Source organism: Nuphar pumila, chromosome 4 (genome assembly GCF_984573655.1).
Source record: "Nuphar pumila chromosome 4, dmNupPumi1.hap1.1, whole genome shotgun sequence".
NCBI classification, from domain to species: Eukaryota; Viridiplantae; Streptophyta; class Magnoliopsida; order Nymphaeales; family Nymphaeaceae; genus Nuphar; species Nuphar pumila.
Window position 1 is genome coordinate 111,428,117 of NC_143252.1, and position 14,806 is coordinate 111,442,922.

General features: G+C 38.0%; 1 protein-coding gene across 2 annotated transcripts in view; it reads right to left on the reverse strand.

Annotated features, from left to right (window-relative positions):
• LOC149840581 (uridine/cytidine kinase UKL1, chloroplastic-like) overlaps positions 1–14,806 on the reverse strand; it is a 77,404-nt gene that overhangs the window by 50,323 nt on the left and 12,275 nt on the right. For both annotated transcript variants that reach the window (XM_090003216.1, XM_090003215.1), the window contains exon 6: positions 11,909–11,988. In XM_090003216.1, the coding sequence (XP_089859342.1) occupies positions 11,909–11,988 (80 nt within the window). The remainder of the gene's footprint in view (positions 1–11,908; positions 11,989–14,806) is intronic.

The window sequence follows — 14,806 nt, forward strand, 5'->3', positions numbered from 1 at the left end:
AGTTTTTATAGGATACAAATCTATATGGAGGCCTATGTATTCTAGAGGACTTCATAAGAGTACTTGGTTTTATACTAGAATATTATTCTAGGGCATTTGAATGTCTATTACTAGTTCTTCTTTCATATTGGATAACTAGAGGTCTACCATTAATGCCATCACACTAACTATATTGGATATTGGATCAAGGTTTATCATTAACAACATCATTGTTGCTTAATATTTCATCATTATATTTAGGAAATAACTCAAGAAAAGAGTGATCATTATTTTATTTAATAGATACCTTTAAATCAAAGAAACTGATTTGCTCTATATAGGAAACATTCCTTGATATATAGTGTAACACTCGTGCCTTTTGAAAAAAAATGGTTTTGGATCCAGGTTGGATCCGACCGGATCCAACTCGAATCTCGGTCCACACCCCCCGTATGCTATTTAAACCCCCCAAGGGGGGTTTCTTTTTAACGCACCTCCGAGCTCCACCCCTGCGCAACCCCGAGCCCCCTCACCTTCGAGCTCCCCCGAACACCTCTCTTCCCTGTCCACCCTCGTCTTTAGCCCCCTCTCGCTCGCCGAAGGCGCCGCCTCCCTCAGGTACGCAACTCTCTCTCTCTCTCTCTCTCTCTCTCTCTCTCTCTCTCTCTCTCTCTCTCTCTCTCTCTCTCTCTCTCTCTCTCTCTCTCTCTCTCTCTCTCTCTCTCTGTGTGTGTGTGGTCATCGAAAACCACCCACGGTGGTTTCCCCCACTCCTCTGTTGTTGCCGGAGGGAGGGCACAACACCCTCCTCTACCTCTCCCGCTTTCTCCCTCTCGTTGGTGTGTAAAATAAGGGCACTCGTCTCGTGGTGGTCACCAACACCACCTCCCACCCTGTCGATCTCCCTTGTTTGTCGATCACCCATTGACAAGCGGAGACCATCAATAGCCCCAGTCGGTGCCACCCAGAGTTACCAGTCGAGGAAGCGGGAGCGGGAAGCGATACGAGAAGCGGGAGCGGGAAGCGAGGCACTTTCAAAAATTTAGGAAGCGGGGAAGCGTGGGACCACTTAGAAGAAAATTCCGAACCGTCTCGGAAAAGACCTAGGAAGCAAACCGGAAGCGACCTAGGAAGTGAACTGGAAGCGAAAAAAATGAAAAAAATGGGGAAGCGAGGGGGAAGCGTGGGGGAAACGTGGGGGAAGCGCGTTTCCCATAAAAGGGGGACGCGCTTCCCATAAAAGGGGGACGCTTCCCCTCACGCTTCGGAAGCGCGACGTTTCGCGCTTCCAAAGCGCGCTTCGGGGAAGCGCGCTTCCCCTTTTGCCTAGGCGCTTCTGGTAACTCTGGTGCCACCACCAGTAGCACTAGCCAAGGCCATTGTTCCCCAACCCCCTATCTCTCTGGTTCGTAAAGGCAACCAGAGGTAGGCTCCAACGGCTGGAGGAGCATTGTATGTCGTGTGGTGTCCGATGTGCCCCCGACTACCCTTGAAAGTTCGAAGGATCGATTGACAGCAACGTTTGGAAGTTCAGACACGTTGGTGGGGTCTCGGGAAGAGTTATTTTTTCTGTTTAGCATCCTGTCCTCCCTCTTCTTCCCTGTTTGTCGCCGAGAGACCAGAGCCACTAGCAGTGGTGGCTCTGTCTCGCCAGGAGGGAGGGTGCCGAGCACCCTCTCCTCTCCTTCCCCTCCTTCCCCTGCCGACCAGGTGGGGCAGCTGAAGCCGCAACCCCCACCCCTTGCTATTTTTTTTTCCTGTCATCAACATATATAAGGAGCAATGTTATGAACTCTTCTCTTTTGTAGATGAATAGGAAATAATCAAGATAGGAATGAATAAATACATGCCTCTGAATTTCTTGGGAAAAACTTTCAAACCATGACCGTGAAGCTTGCTTTAATCCATAAATGAATTTCTGAAATCTACACACATAACCATTTGGATCACCTTGAGTGTAACCATTTGGTTGTTCCATATACACTTCTTATTTCAGGTTGCCATGAAGAAAGGTGTTCTGAGTGCCCAACCATAAGCAATAGCTAAAGACATGACAATGTGAATGGTACCCAATTTTTTCACAGGGCTGAATGTTTCATCATAGTCCAATCAATGCTCTTGAGTAAATCATTTTGCCATGAGTCATACTTTGTATCTTTCCACGCTACCATTGGGCCCATACTTTATTTTATAAACCCATTTGGATCCAACAACATTCTTATTCAAAGGTCTTCAAACTATTTCCTATGTTTGATATTTATGCAGTGCTTCCATTTCTTCATTCATTGCATCAACCCATCTCTTATGTTGATAAACTTGATAAAAATGCTTGGGTTCTTCTTGGGCTTCTATGGCAGCAAGAATGCTTGATGATCTGCACTAAAACTTTCATAATTGATCCACTTCTCCACAGGATGACATATTCGTGCCGACCTTCTCAAGGTTATGGAGTTATCATCTGTCGTCACAGATCCTTTCTGTTCTGATTCTCAAGGCATAAAACGAGATCTCGTACCTCTGGTGTAAACATGACCCTCTATAAATTTGTTGTGTGTTTGCTCCTTTGCCTTGTCTTTATCATCAATTCCTGTTGTATCAGATTCAGCAAGGACAATTCCCTCCTTTTCGGCATGTGAAAATAATTTTGCACTGAGCCAATGTTGATAATATTCAATCTTGGATTGTCGATCTTGAAGCATATTGGCGTTGTATTTATGCTGAAAGCAGTTCTCATAAAAAACAACATATCGTGAGATACGAATGGTTTTGGTGGCAATCTCATAACATTGATACCCTTTATAGCTATTGGCATATCCAACGAACCTGCAAACACTAACTTTGTTCCCAAACTTATTTCGTTGAGTCTTATCAATATAAACATAACAGATGCAACCAAAGGACTTCAAAAGTGCATAATCAGGATATTTACCATATATCACGAAATACGGGGATCGTCTATTCAGAGCTTCCATGGGAAGACGATTTATTACATAGACTGCAGAATGAAAGCTTTTGTCCACAGACCTACTGGTAAATCACTGACATGCATCATAGTAAGGGCACTTTCTACAATGTGCCAATGTTTTCGTTCTACAAGCCCATTCTGTTGAGGGGTATGAGGACACGCCACCCTTCGAACAATCTCGTTCAGTTGCAAAAATTCAATGAAGTCATTTGAGACATACTCCCTACCACCATCACTTTGGAAATTAAGAATGGTTGAAGAAAATTGATTTTTGATATAGGCATGAAACTTGCGAAAGATATCAAAAACTTCGGATTTTTATTTCATAAAAAATATCCAAGAGTAACGAGAATAGTCATCAACAAATATAACATAATATCTACTTACAGAAAAAGATTTTTCTAGAGCAGGACCCCAAACATCAGAGTGTACAATCTCAAAAGGTTTCGAAGCTCTTTCATTTATCGAATGAAAATGAATTACATGACTCTTGCAAACTTGACAACTGGAACACAATGTCTTATTTAAACCATGACTCAAACTTGTCTCGGGAATCAGCTTATAAGAGACAAGATTTTTAATAAATTTATTACTACAATGACCCAACCGACTGTGCCAAAGATTGGCATTATTGACAAAACTGACGGTGAAAGCAAGGGATTTCTCAGGAGTCGAAGTTGATGATGAAGTACACTTTGGTACTAGATTTTCCTTAAAGATGTACATGTTCCCATGTCACTCCCCTTCAGCGTACGTTGTCTTCATGAAAAGATCCTTCATATACACAGAAGGAGTGAAAACAACGTAAGAATTAGTATCATCAACAAGTTTAGAAACAGTCACTAGATTTTTCTTGATATTGAGTGCACAAAGGACATCAAAAAGTTTAATAAACTTAGACTCAACAAAGACATTTCCAACATAAGTGATGGGATGTTTGGCACCGTCTCCCGTGACAACACTGCTCTTTCAAGAATATCTAATGGGACTAGAAAATTTACTTGCATCTCCGGTGATGTGACTAACTGCTCTGGAATCAACATACCAAATTCCTTGATCATCTTACTTTAGATTCAGAGAGTTTAGGGTAGCAAGCAATACATTCAAATCACCTACATTTCTCTTTAGTTCAGCAATTGACTAATTCATGGTTGGTCTAACTAGATTGCCTTTATGACAATTGGAGTTGTTCTCTGCATTATAGTTGGGATCATTATTATGATAACAATTAGCTTCCATATGCCCAGACTTTCTGCATAAAAATAGATCGGGACCCTTTTGCCCTCAATATTAACATTGTTGGTGTTTAAAGCATTAGGAAAAGGTAAAATACCTCTACCTTGTTAAATTACAGCTCTTCCACGACCACGGCCTCCTCAGTAACCTCTTCTTCCTCTTCCCTTATTTGCCCCTATAAACAACACTTTATGAGAGTCATGTGGCAACCCAGAGTTTCCTGTGGCATGCTTGAGATTCATCTCAAACTGAAGTAATTGTGGCCTGAGATCTTCAAAAGATAGAAGAATAGGAAAGCACTGCGACGTAGTGGTGATAACATGATACTCATTTCTCAGGCCAGCAAGTGTCTGTTGGACTTTGTCATGATCAAAAACAGTTTCTCCGACTAGAGCTAGTCAGTGATTTCTTTCGCTTTATTCAAATATTCCATAATACTTAGGATCCCTTTTTGAGGCTTTGGAACTCTTTCTTCAAATACATAACTCCGGACTCTGAAATTTGAGAATATGTCTTGAATATGTTGTCCCATAACTCTTTGGTTGTACATTCATCCGGAATTCCAATGAGAACTTCTTGTGACAGGGTAGAAGTGAGGTAGGCTACAACTGCTTGGTCCCTTTTAACCCATGACACATATTTGGAATTTCTGATATATACCACATTCATTGCTCCTTTATTGTCTCTCTGCTCCTGCATGATAAACTCTGATGGCATTTTAATTGATCTATCAAGATGGTTAGATAGATCATGACTTTTAATAAAAGGGATAATTTGCCTTTTCCAAGTCAGAAAATTGCTGTTATTCAGTTTTTCTGAGGCAAGTTGAGTTGGGAAACTAGAAGACAACATGGGTTGTGGAACGTTAGTGTCCATGAGAAGTGAAGAATATAACGATAGAAATGCTGAAAATAAACCCAAGGATAATGACAGACTGCTGTTAAGAAAAGAAACAGCAAGATATGATGACAGAAAATGCTGAAAATGAACTAAAAAATGATGACAGGCTGCTGTTAATAAAAGTAAAAAAAAAACTGCAGAAACATCCAAAGAATACGACACAATAAGAAATAGAAGAGAACCAAATTTCTCACGACACAATAGTTTGAAACAGATCCACGACACAGATATTACGAAATCAGATTCACGGTACCAGCATAGGCAGAATCAAAACAGAAATAAATAAATCAGCGACAGGAAACAACACAGAAATAGTATTCACAACACATAAATTTTAACGATGAGCAGACGAAAGAAATCAGGCCCATTATACAAAAAGTGACGGTTCTGACCAGATATGCGACACAGAGAATGACGACCCAAAAAATCGCGCAGCAAAAATATTCACGATCCAGAGAATAATCAGATTCGTGATCAGAGAATAACGAATTTGATCAGGAGAGCGATACAGATAGTAGCAAAAAAAAACAGGAAAGAAAGGAGCAATTCAATATTTTGAAACTTCGTTGTAGATCTGATTATGGATAGTCGCAGGCCTAGAAATGCAGACAGATCAGATCAAGCAGGAGGGAGCACGCAAACTGATCACGCCCAATCATGAACCCTGCTTTGATACCATGTTAGAGCAGCAAGGTGCGTGTGCGTACCTGGTTCGAGGCTTGACTATATCTGCATAAGTGGCAGTGATGATGAAAGGCATGCTGAGTGGCTCTGATTTTAAAGGCTGCAGCTGCAGCCCAGGCGTGAAGCTGTTCTTTATATATAATGCAGCCTCTAATTAGGGCTATCATATATAGGACTAAACAGCCCTTGATTACACAAACTAATTACACAACACGTTTGGATCTCGGATCCACATACCCAAATCCAAACACGGGACAATGCAATAAGGATATAACGTCATCTTAACAGCACTCTCTTCCTTCACGATTTCCAGCAGCAGCAGTGCTGCTACTGCTGCTATGGTAGGGACAACCGTAGGGGGTGGCTGAGGCCGCTCCCCTGTCGTCCCTTCTGTCAGGCAAGCACCTCCCCTGTCGACTTCCCTTGCTAACACTCTTTTGGTTTTTTTTTGTCTTCTTGAACCCGAGCCGGGCTTAGGTTTCGCCGCTCTGCCGCGCCACCAGTGGCAGGCAGGGGCCTTCGGCCCTCGGCCCTCGGCAGCCACTGCCTCCGACAGTGGCATGGCCGTCAGCCTTATTTTTGGTGACAGCTGCAGCTGTCCACTGGGTCGGCCTACCGAGCCTAGACTCGATCCTGTCTTGTTTTGGGGCAGACCCAGATCGGCTATCATCAAGAGCAGTCCGAGTCGGCTTCGTAACCCGAGCCGACTCGTGTGCGCCGAGTCTAAGTCAGTTCCTCCAAGCCTGGCTCGGTCTGGTTTGTTTGATTTAGATTCAAGTTCGAACGTTGTGACGCAATCGTCATTGTTTTCGTCAAAAACTAAGAACTTAACACAGTTCAATCAATTGCAGCATACCACTTTGGCATGACAGACGAGACACATTAACCAATGCATGAGCCCTTAAAAACCTACGCTCAGAATCGTCAGCAAGTTCGACCATCTCCGAGGTAAGAAAAAGTTGCATACGAAGACAAATGATAGAATACTTCTAACTTATACGTATAATATATATATACATATGCTTTTAACTCAATGATGCAGTTTTGCGTATTCTTGTCCATTTAAATTCATATCATTTACTTTGTCGCCGCGTTGTTACGTGCACAGGCTATTGCTTACGCAATTTACTTTGTCGATGTACGATTTTGTACATCGTGCATCACTTACGCAGTTTATTTAGCTCGATGTGTGGTTTCGCACATCGAGTCTAGCTTTATGTCATTTACTTTACTGTCACACTGTTACGTGCGTAGGCTACTGCTTATGTAATTTATTTAGCCGATGTACGGTTTCGTATATCATGCACTGCCTACGCAATTTATTTAGCCGATGTACGGTTGCGTACATCGTGCATCGCTTACGCAGTTTATTTAGCTCGATGTGTGGTTTCACATCGAGTCTTGCTTTATGTCATTTACATTGTCATCGTACTGTAATGTGCACAGACTTATGTTTTGATACATATGTATTATATATACATATATATATATAGCTTTGTAAGGTACACAGAGATTAGGTCAGAACGACAAACGATGACACGATGACGTGATGATATCAAGATGAGACTCTTTCCCTGACGTTTTGTTCCTAAGGACATTTTTTTTAAGTTGGTATAAGGGTTTTTTTGAAATTTCACTTTTCGTATAAACTTTAAAACCTCATTTTGAATCTATTTTGTTTCAATGAATGTACGAAGTTACAAATCTCTTGTGTAAAGGACGGTTCACTTGTAATGCGCCCAAGGTCCATTGACTTGTCATTTCAAATACCATTTTCTACTGAACTGTTATTTTACACTCTGAAAAAGGAATGATTACAAAGCTTTCCAACTTTTAGTAAAAAGTTACAAGTTCGGGATTTGGGGGCGTTACATATAGAGTTTATCGTGTTTTAAATCATAACATCTAAATCTATGTTGGGTTTCCCCATAAGCAAGAAAAATATAAGGAATGGCTCTTGGTAAAAGTTTGTTATTTTTATTTGTAAGGATAAGACATTTACATCCAAAAGTCCTTAGTCCAAAATAGTTAGGGTTAGTTTTATAAAGTTTTTCATAGGGAGAAATATTTTGAAGTTTTGTTGAAGGATATATGTTTATGAGATAAACAGAAGTAAGTGCAACACCAACCTAAAAGTGTTTTGGAACATGTTTAGGTATAAGCAAGGTTCTAATAGTTTCCACTATATGCATGTGTTTCCTTTCGACCAAACCATTTAGCTGAGGCATGTTTGCACAAGATCTTTGATGTAAAATATTGTGATTTTTCAAATAATTTTTAAAATCTTTTGCCATATATTTTCCCCCCCGAATCATACCAAAATATATAAATCTTGGTTTTAAGAAGATTCTTAACAAGGTTATGAAAAGTTTTGAAAGTTTCAAAAACTTCATATTTGTGCCTAAGAAAGAAAATCCAAGTGAAACGAGAATAATCATTCACAAATATCACATAATAAGTAAATCCACCCTTAGAGACAATAGGAGCAAGACCCCAAATATCTGAGTGTATTAGTTCAAGTGGTTTGAAGACAACAAGTTCTCGCTCGATAAGGAATGACTTTCATTTTCCCAAGAATACAATCAGTACATTGGATTTTTTCATTACAAAAGATTCTCAAATGAGATACATTGGATAATTTAGAAAAGCTAGGATGACTTAGTCTTTGATGCCATAGAAAAATATTCAATTTTTGTACATTGAAGCAAAAAGGATCTTTGAGAATGATCAACCGGTCAATGTAGTAGAGATATCCTTCTCTATGTCCTTCCTCAATTTGTTTGCCAGAATGGAGATCTTGTAATAAACAAATATCAGATATGAAGGAGACCTTACAACTATGGTCGATTATTTAGGAAACTGAAAGAAGATTTAAGTTAAGTTTTGGAACAATTCTAATTTTTGGAATAGAAAATTTTGAAGAATTTGAAAAAATTTCAATTCTTTTAATTTCAAGGGAGGATCTATCCATGGTAAAAAAACATTAGACCTACTTGAATTAAAACTACAATCGAAGAGCACAATACTATTAGAAGTCATATGAAATGAGACACAAGAATCTAGGAGCCAAGAAATCTTACCAGGAGGTGAGGAAGAGGAGACTACGACACCAATTAAGAAGGATGAGCCTCTGAGGAGTAGTTGTAGAGCTTCCGCAAATTGGGACAAGGATATAGGAAGATGAGCTCCTAGATCACCAACAACGAACACTTCAAAGAGCTCCAACCAAAGTATCGAAAAATGGACACTCACAATAACCAAGAAAGGTTCGTACACACATATCAAAAAAAGGTATTCAATAATAAGAGGAAAAAATGAATATTATTAATTATAAATCACACCAAAAAACTCTACATTTTAGAGGGGGTAACACCCCATATTTATATACAATAGAGGGAAAGAAGGAGAGTCATTGGGCTCCCAACGACTCTAAATAGAGCCATTGGAAGCCCAACGACTCTATGTATTTGACTTTAGTCAAACATTGACTAGTCAAATATAGCTCAAAAATGTCCTAAAATGTAAAAATAAAAAGGGGGAAATACCTATACAAATAATACTAAAAGAAAAAATAAGAAAATAGCTAGTCTTATAATACATTATTTAAGAGAGGATATGCCTTTGTAACCGGAGTTGGAGGCTTCCTTGTTTTTCTAAGGAGCTTCTACGGTAGCTACTATTTTCTCATTCTTTTTTAATTCAGAAGAATAAGGTTTGATGTGCCCTGCTTCTCCACAGTTATGACAAGTAATTTTTTTTCCATCATTTCTCCCATCATATATTCTATCATTGCTCTTTGGCCTCCAAGAATTATTCTTGTAAAAGTGAGGAGGCTTATTATAGAAATAAGTATTGGCATCGGGCCTAGATACCGCCAATACCAAATTGTCCTTGGTTTTCTTAGATTCAGTCATGAATTTTAGCTTTGTTTCTTCCATGTATACTTGGGCTAAAATCTCATGCAAAGAAGGAAGCTCTTCTTGCTTTCGGTGGATAACTAAAACCTGAACATGTTCAAATTCAAGCCTAAGCCCTCCCATAAACTGAAAAAACTGCTCATAAGTATTTGATTTTTCCTACAACAAGCATATTCAAGGGTATCCCAATCTTTTGAGAGTCCCATAGTACTAACACCTTTCTCTCCTTGTTTGCAATTATGAATTGTCTTGTAATTCCCATTTATGGGCAGCATCATTTTGAATGTAGGTTTGTTTGATAAAAACTCACACTTCATCAGCCCTCTCATATTCTAATATATTTTTGTATGATTCTTCACACATGCTTCCCATACATAGGGATAAAACTTTTGCATCTTCCATTTTTCATGCTTTAATGACTTTTTTGTAATCCAAAAGAGCCTTCTCCCTTTCATTTCCCTTAAGAACTTCTTTGGTAACACGATCTTGTCCATAAATAGATTTAGTGAGAATAGGTTGAGGTTACGATAGGGAACCATCAACATATTTTCACAAATCTTTGCCAATCAAGATCTTCTTAATAGTGGTAGCCCACATATTATAGTTTTTTCCATCAAATTTGACAGGAACAACCGTAACCACTTCCTTTTCGACCATCGCACCAAGAAACGATAGAAGATAAACTGTAGAGAGAAGAAAAAAAGAAGCAACAACAAAGATGAAGGCACACTTCCTGAGGCAATGAAGTCCATGATCTCTCGTTCCTCCACGTATTCTTGAATGAATTCTCTTTCACTTCAAATGTACCTCTCGCTCTGATACCATGTAATGAAACAGGCAAAGTAATACAAGAGAGTGTCCCTTATGGCCTTACAAGAGCACAATAGCAAATAGCAAAGACCTCTTATGGGTCAATATAAGATTACAATCACATAAGCCACTTAGGGGCCAAGCAACAAACATATTAAGAAGGAAAATTACAAAAATATAAAAATAAATAAATAAGACAAATGTGGCTCCTAATAGGTACAGCCTATTACAAAGACTGAAATGACCAAAATACCCCTGATGGGCAATACTTATTACATCATTTACAAATGCATATTATACGTGTGTGTGTGTGTGTGTGTGTGTGTGTGCATACAACTTAACACCAACAGACTCCTATATTTCCCCAAAATATTACTCAGCCACCATTATGCTATCTTTTATGATAGGCCACTTGCAGACTATCTACCTACTAGCTTTTGTATGACTAAAATTGTTGGACTGGTATGACAGTATACCATTTTGCAGAATATAGAAATTTCTGATTCTCTTATGAATGAGTTTTGACTTTTGAGTACTATCCTATATTTGTGTGCATTCCAGCAAAAACATCAGCATCTCAAACTTTTTATAAACTTTACAATCCCACAATATATGATTTTTATGTATGTGTGAGCATGCACATGTGCATTTACTGATTGTGAGGGTCTTGGCTCCTCATTTTCCAGATAAGGAGATTTCAACAGAGGATTTTACACGACTATATTTTAGCAGAGAACGTTAACCAAGAGAAGGTTAAGAGCACTGCTGAAAAGTGTTTCACAAAGAACCGGAAAGGTCATTTGGGTTCTTTGCACATGGAGATTTCTGCTATGTGAAAACAGCAATAAATAAGAAAGCCTCAAAAAAGTGACCAAACCATACACTCAGAAAATGATCATGCAGTACAACTCTATAAATACATAGTTTTAACTTTTAATAGTGGGTTATCATTTCCTTATTATGAATTCCACATTCACTGATGCTTAATAGCAGGCAAACTTGACAGTACAATAGTTGGTTAACACAGAAATTTCAAATGTACACTTTCCTTAAAAGGCAATATCAGACCTTTTTTAGGGAAAATTTTGATTCCTTTTCATGCACATTGTACTTGCAAGAGATGGCTATGTTCTTCATTTTAAATCTTTGTTCACTTTTCATCTATGAGAATGCTTTGTGTTTTCACATGATTGTAGGCACTCTTAAAAGAAAAGAAAGAACAGGGATTCTCAGACATATTCAGTTGTCACAATAGAACTAGAAAGTAGGAGGAAGATAACAACAAGAGGAGGTGTAATCACAATATGCAGCAAAGAGAAACATGATGAAGCATTGTCAGCATTTTTGACACATTTGACAGAGTACATCACATGATCTTCAAGAAAAAGAGACATAATATAATTCTGAAGAGGCTTGCCTGCTCAAGAACAGACTTTACATCCCTGCCCCTCTCCACAGTATCACGTCTTATCCTTCTGGCAAGTCTAACATCAGCATCTTAAAAAGAAACATCTAATTTAGAATAAGTAATAGGATAAGAACGGTTCCAAGGAATAAGACAAATATCTCTTCTACAAAAGCTGACTCTCAAAGTAGAACTTAATGCAAAACTCCTAACAACGTGAACTAAATCTTTGGACATCCGATTATCCCATGTCCCAAGCAATAAATGAAAGGACGAAACACAAATACTGCTACTATACAAATGGTTATGGCAAAATAACAGTATATGTAAGCAATATGCAATGGGAAGTTCATAATTCAACAGGAATATGAATAGACAAGAATATAAATGTAATGTATTGTAAACCACCACATCTATCACCAAAACATAATTAAAGACTTTGTGAACCAATTTTTTGAAAAGGAAGCTAATGCGAAAATGTATATATTCATATATGAGTGTATATATTCGTATATGAGTGTATATGTATATATTATATAATTTTAAACTGTTTTTATTCCTTTTGTAATAGGTAATACCCTTTAAGGGTATTGTGGTAATTTTTGTACATGTAATAGGCTCTGCCCTTCAGGGGCAAAACTGACCTCTTTTTTTATTTTATTGTCATTTACACTTTTGTAAAGGGTAGTTTTGTCTTTTAGTCAATATAGTTGGAGCCTTTCCCAACAACTATATGGGTCCTCTTGGCCCTCTTGTTTGTACATAAATAGGGTCCTCTTGTCCCATTAGATGTAATGCATTTTCCTAATGCATATTTGATAAATAAAGATTATTTTTTAAAGACTGTGTTCTTGTGTTGGCTTTGTGAGTGCCCCTTTGTGGGTTGTTCTTGTGCTCTTGCCTATAATAAGCATTCTATATTTGAATCCTTGAGGATTCATTACAGCTAATGTGCGAGATTCATTCATTTTCCTTCGTTAATGGAAAAATGGAATCTAGTAAGAAAAAAGAGAAATTAGAAAGGCAGCTTTTTGTTTTGAAAAAAGGAACAAACTCCTTAAACAAAAGTGAAATCATATTCTCCATAGGTTTTTAACAATAATGCATAAAAAAAGCACTACAAATGGTTTTGAAACCACATTTTTTACAGAAATAACTTCTCTTGAAAAAAATTGCACAAATTGAAAATAGTGCTTTGAAAACATACTCTTTATTAAAAACCCATTTTTTTCATACCAGAAAAATGCTTTAATGTAGAATGTGGGATCAACAAAATTCTTGTACAAATACAGCTAAATGCATAATGTTGCCTTTTAGAAACTCTGTTTGGTGCAGACTTGACCATCAGTAGCATGTTCTTAGAAAATCACCTTTCAAATTGGCTGTGCTTAGGTTCAAGCATCTATAGTTGAATCTCAACCAAATCATGCCATCCATAAACAAGAATTAATTACGAAAAAGACAACAATCAAGTAACCAAAGAGCGACCCGATGTTGTAGAACTACGCAAAACATACGTAGATTCATATATACCAGATGAACCACCCTAAAAGCAACTGAAATTTTGCTCCATAAGCTGAATCACTTACACAGAACAATTAACTAAATCAGTATCTAATCTGAAGAGTTGATGCATTCTTGAAGACTTGAAGCAAGTCATATTATTCATATGACCAAGACAAATGAACTTTGAATTCCCATTTTGTTTTGTCCATACATCAATACCACCTCATCACCTATTTTGCTCTCTTCTTTCTTCCAATAGAAATGTTATTAATGGAATTGTAGAAAGAAACCATCTAGAGCAAAAATATTTAGTCAGCACATCTGAACAATGCCTGTTGCTTCTCGTACAGTTTAAGATATCGGAGAACCTACATAGTAATACCTTATTTATGTTATGCTTCTAATGAGGAATGCTGCTATTCTGTGCAGTCACATGTTAATAATATAGTAATAGTAGTGGCAATGGTGGTGGTAGCATTCAGTGACAGAGACAGGATTTTTGCCATAGGAGCACAAGAAATATTTGCACATTCACAATATAGGCTTGAACATACATGAATTGGACCCAGAAAGGAATCAAGTGTAGGTCAAAGCCCAGCTCAATTAGGTTCCAGATGGATATTATAGATATTATATAGGGCTTGAGGCTTACGAGATGTGTGTGCCTTTCTGTGCATGTGTGTGTGTGTGTGATCAATCCTAAGGGTGGTTAGTCAAACTAGCAATCAAAACTTTGACATCACGTTCTACGCACCCAGAGCCAATTAGCTTACTAAGCTTACCGTTTACCCTCAGGGTTGAGTGGATTGTAACCCATTTATTTAGTATCTATTTTAAATACATGGAACCCAAGTAAAAAGGATTCAAATGTCAAAGTGTTGAAAGCTCGGTCCAAATATAAATATTGATCCAAACCATACACATAGTGGTACAATCTCATGACAATCTAGATTCAAGCATACCAATTCAGATGTTTGCATATAATAAAACTGCACTTGAAGAATACATAAACAAATTGCAAACAGATAGATCTATCCTTCAATTGATGTAGATAAGGATTGATTGTAACCCAGCTAATGTCCAACACACTTCAACTCTACTTGTTATTCTCCCAAAAACAAGACATGTTCCAAATAAAAAGAGAAGAAGTTATCAAGAGAGTGGTACTTCTCTCTTGGTCTTTCTGTATATTGGGCACATCAAGTATTTGAAAAAAAAATACCTTACCACAAAAAAAGTAACATGTTACTATAAATAATCAGTTTGAAAAAGGAGGAAAAGAAACTATATTATTATAAAAAGATCTTAGAAACTTTGGGGGCAAATCATATTATGCTAATCTATTTTAACCAGAGTTACCAGAAGCACCCTTGGGAGTGGAGAAGTGTGCTTCCCCGAAGCACG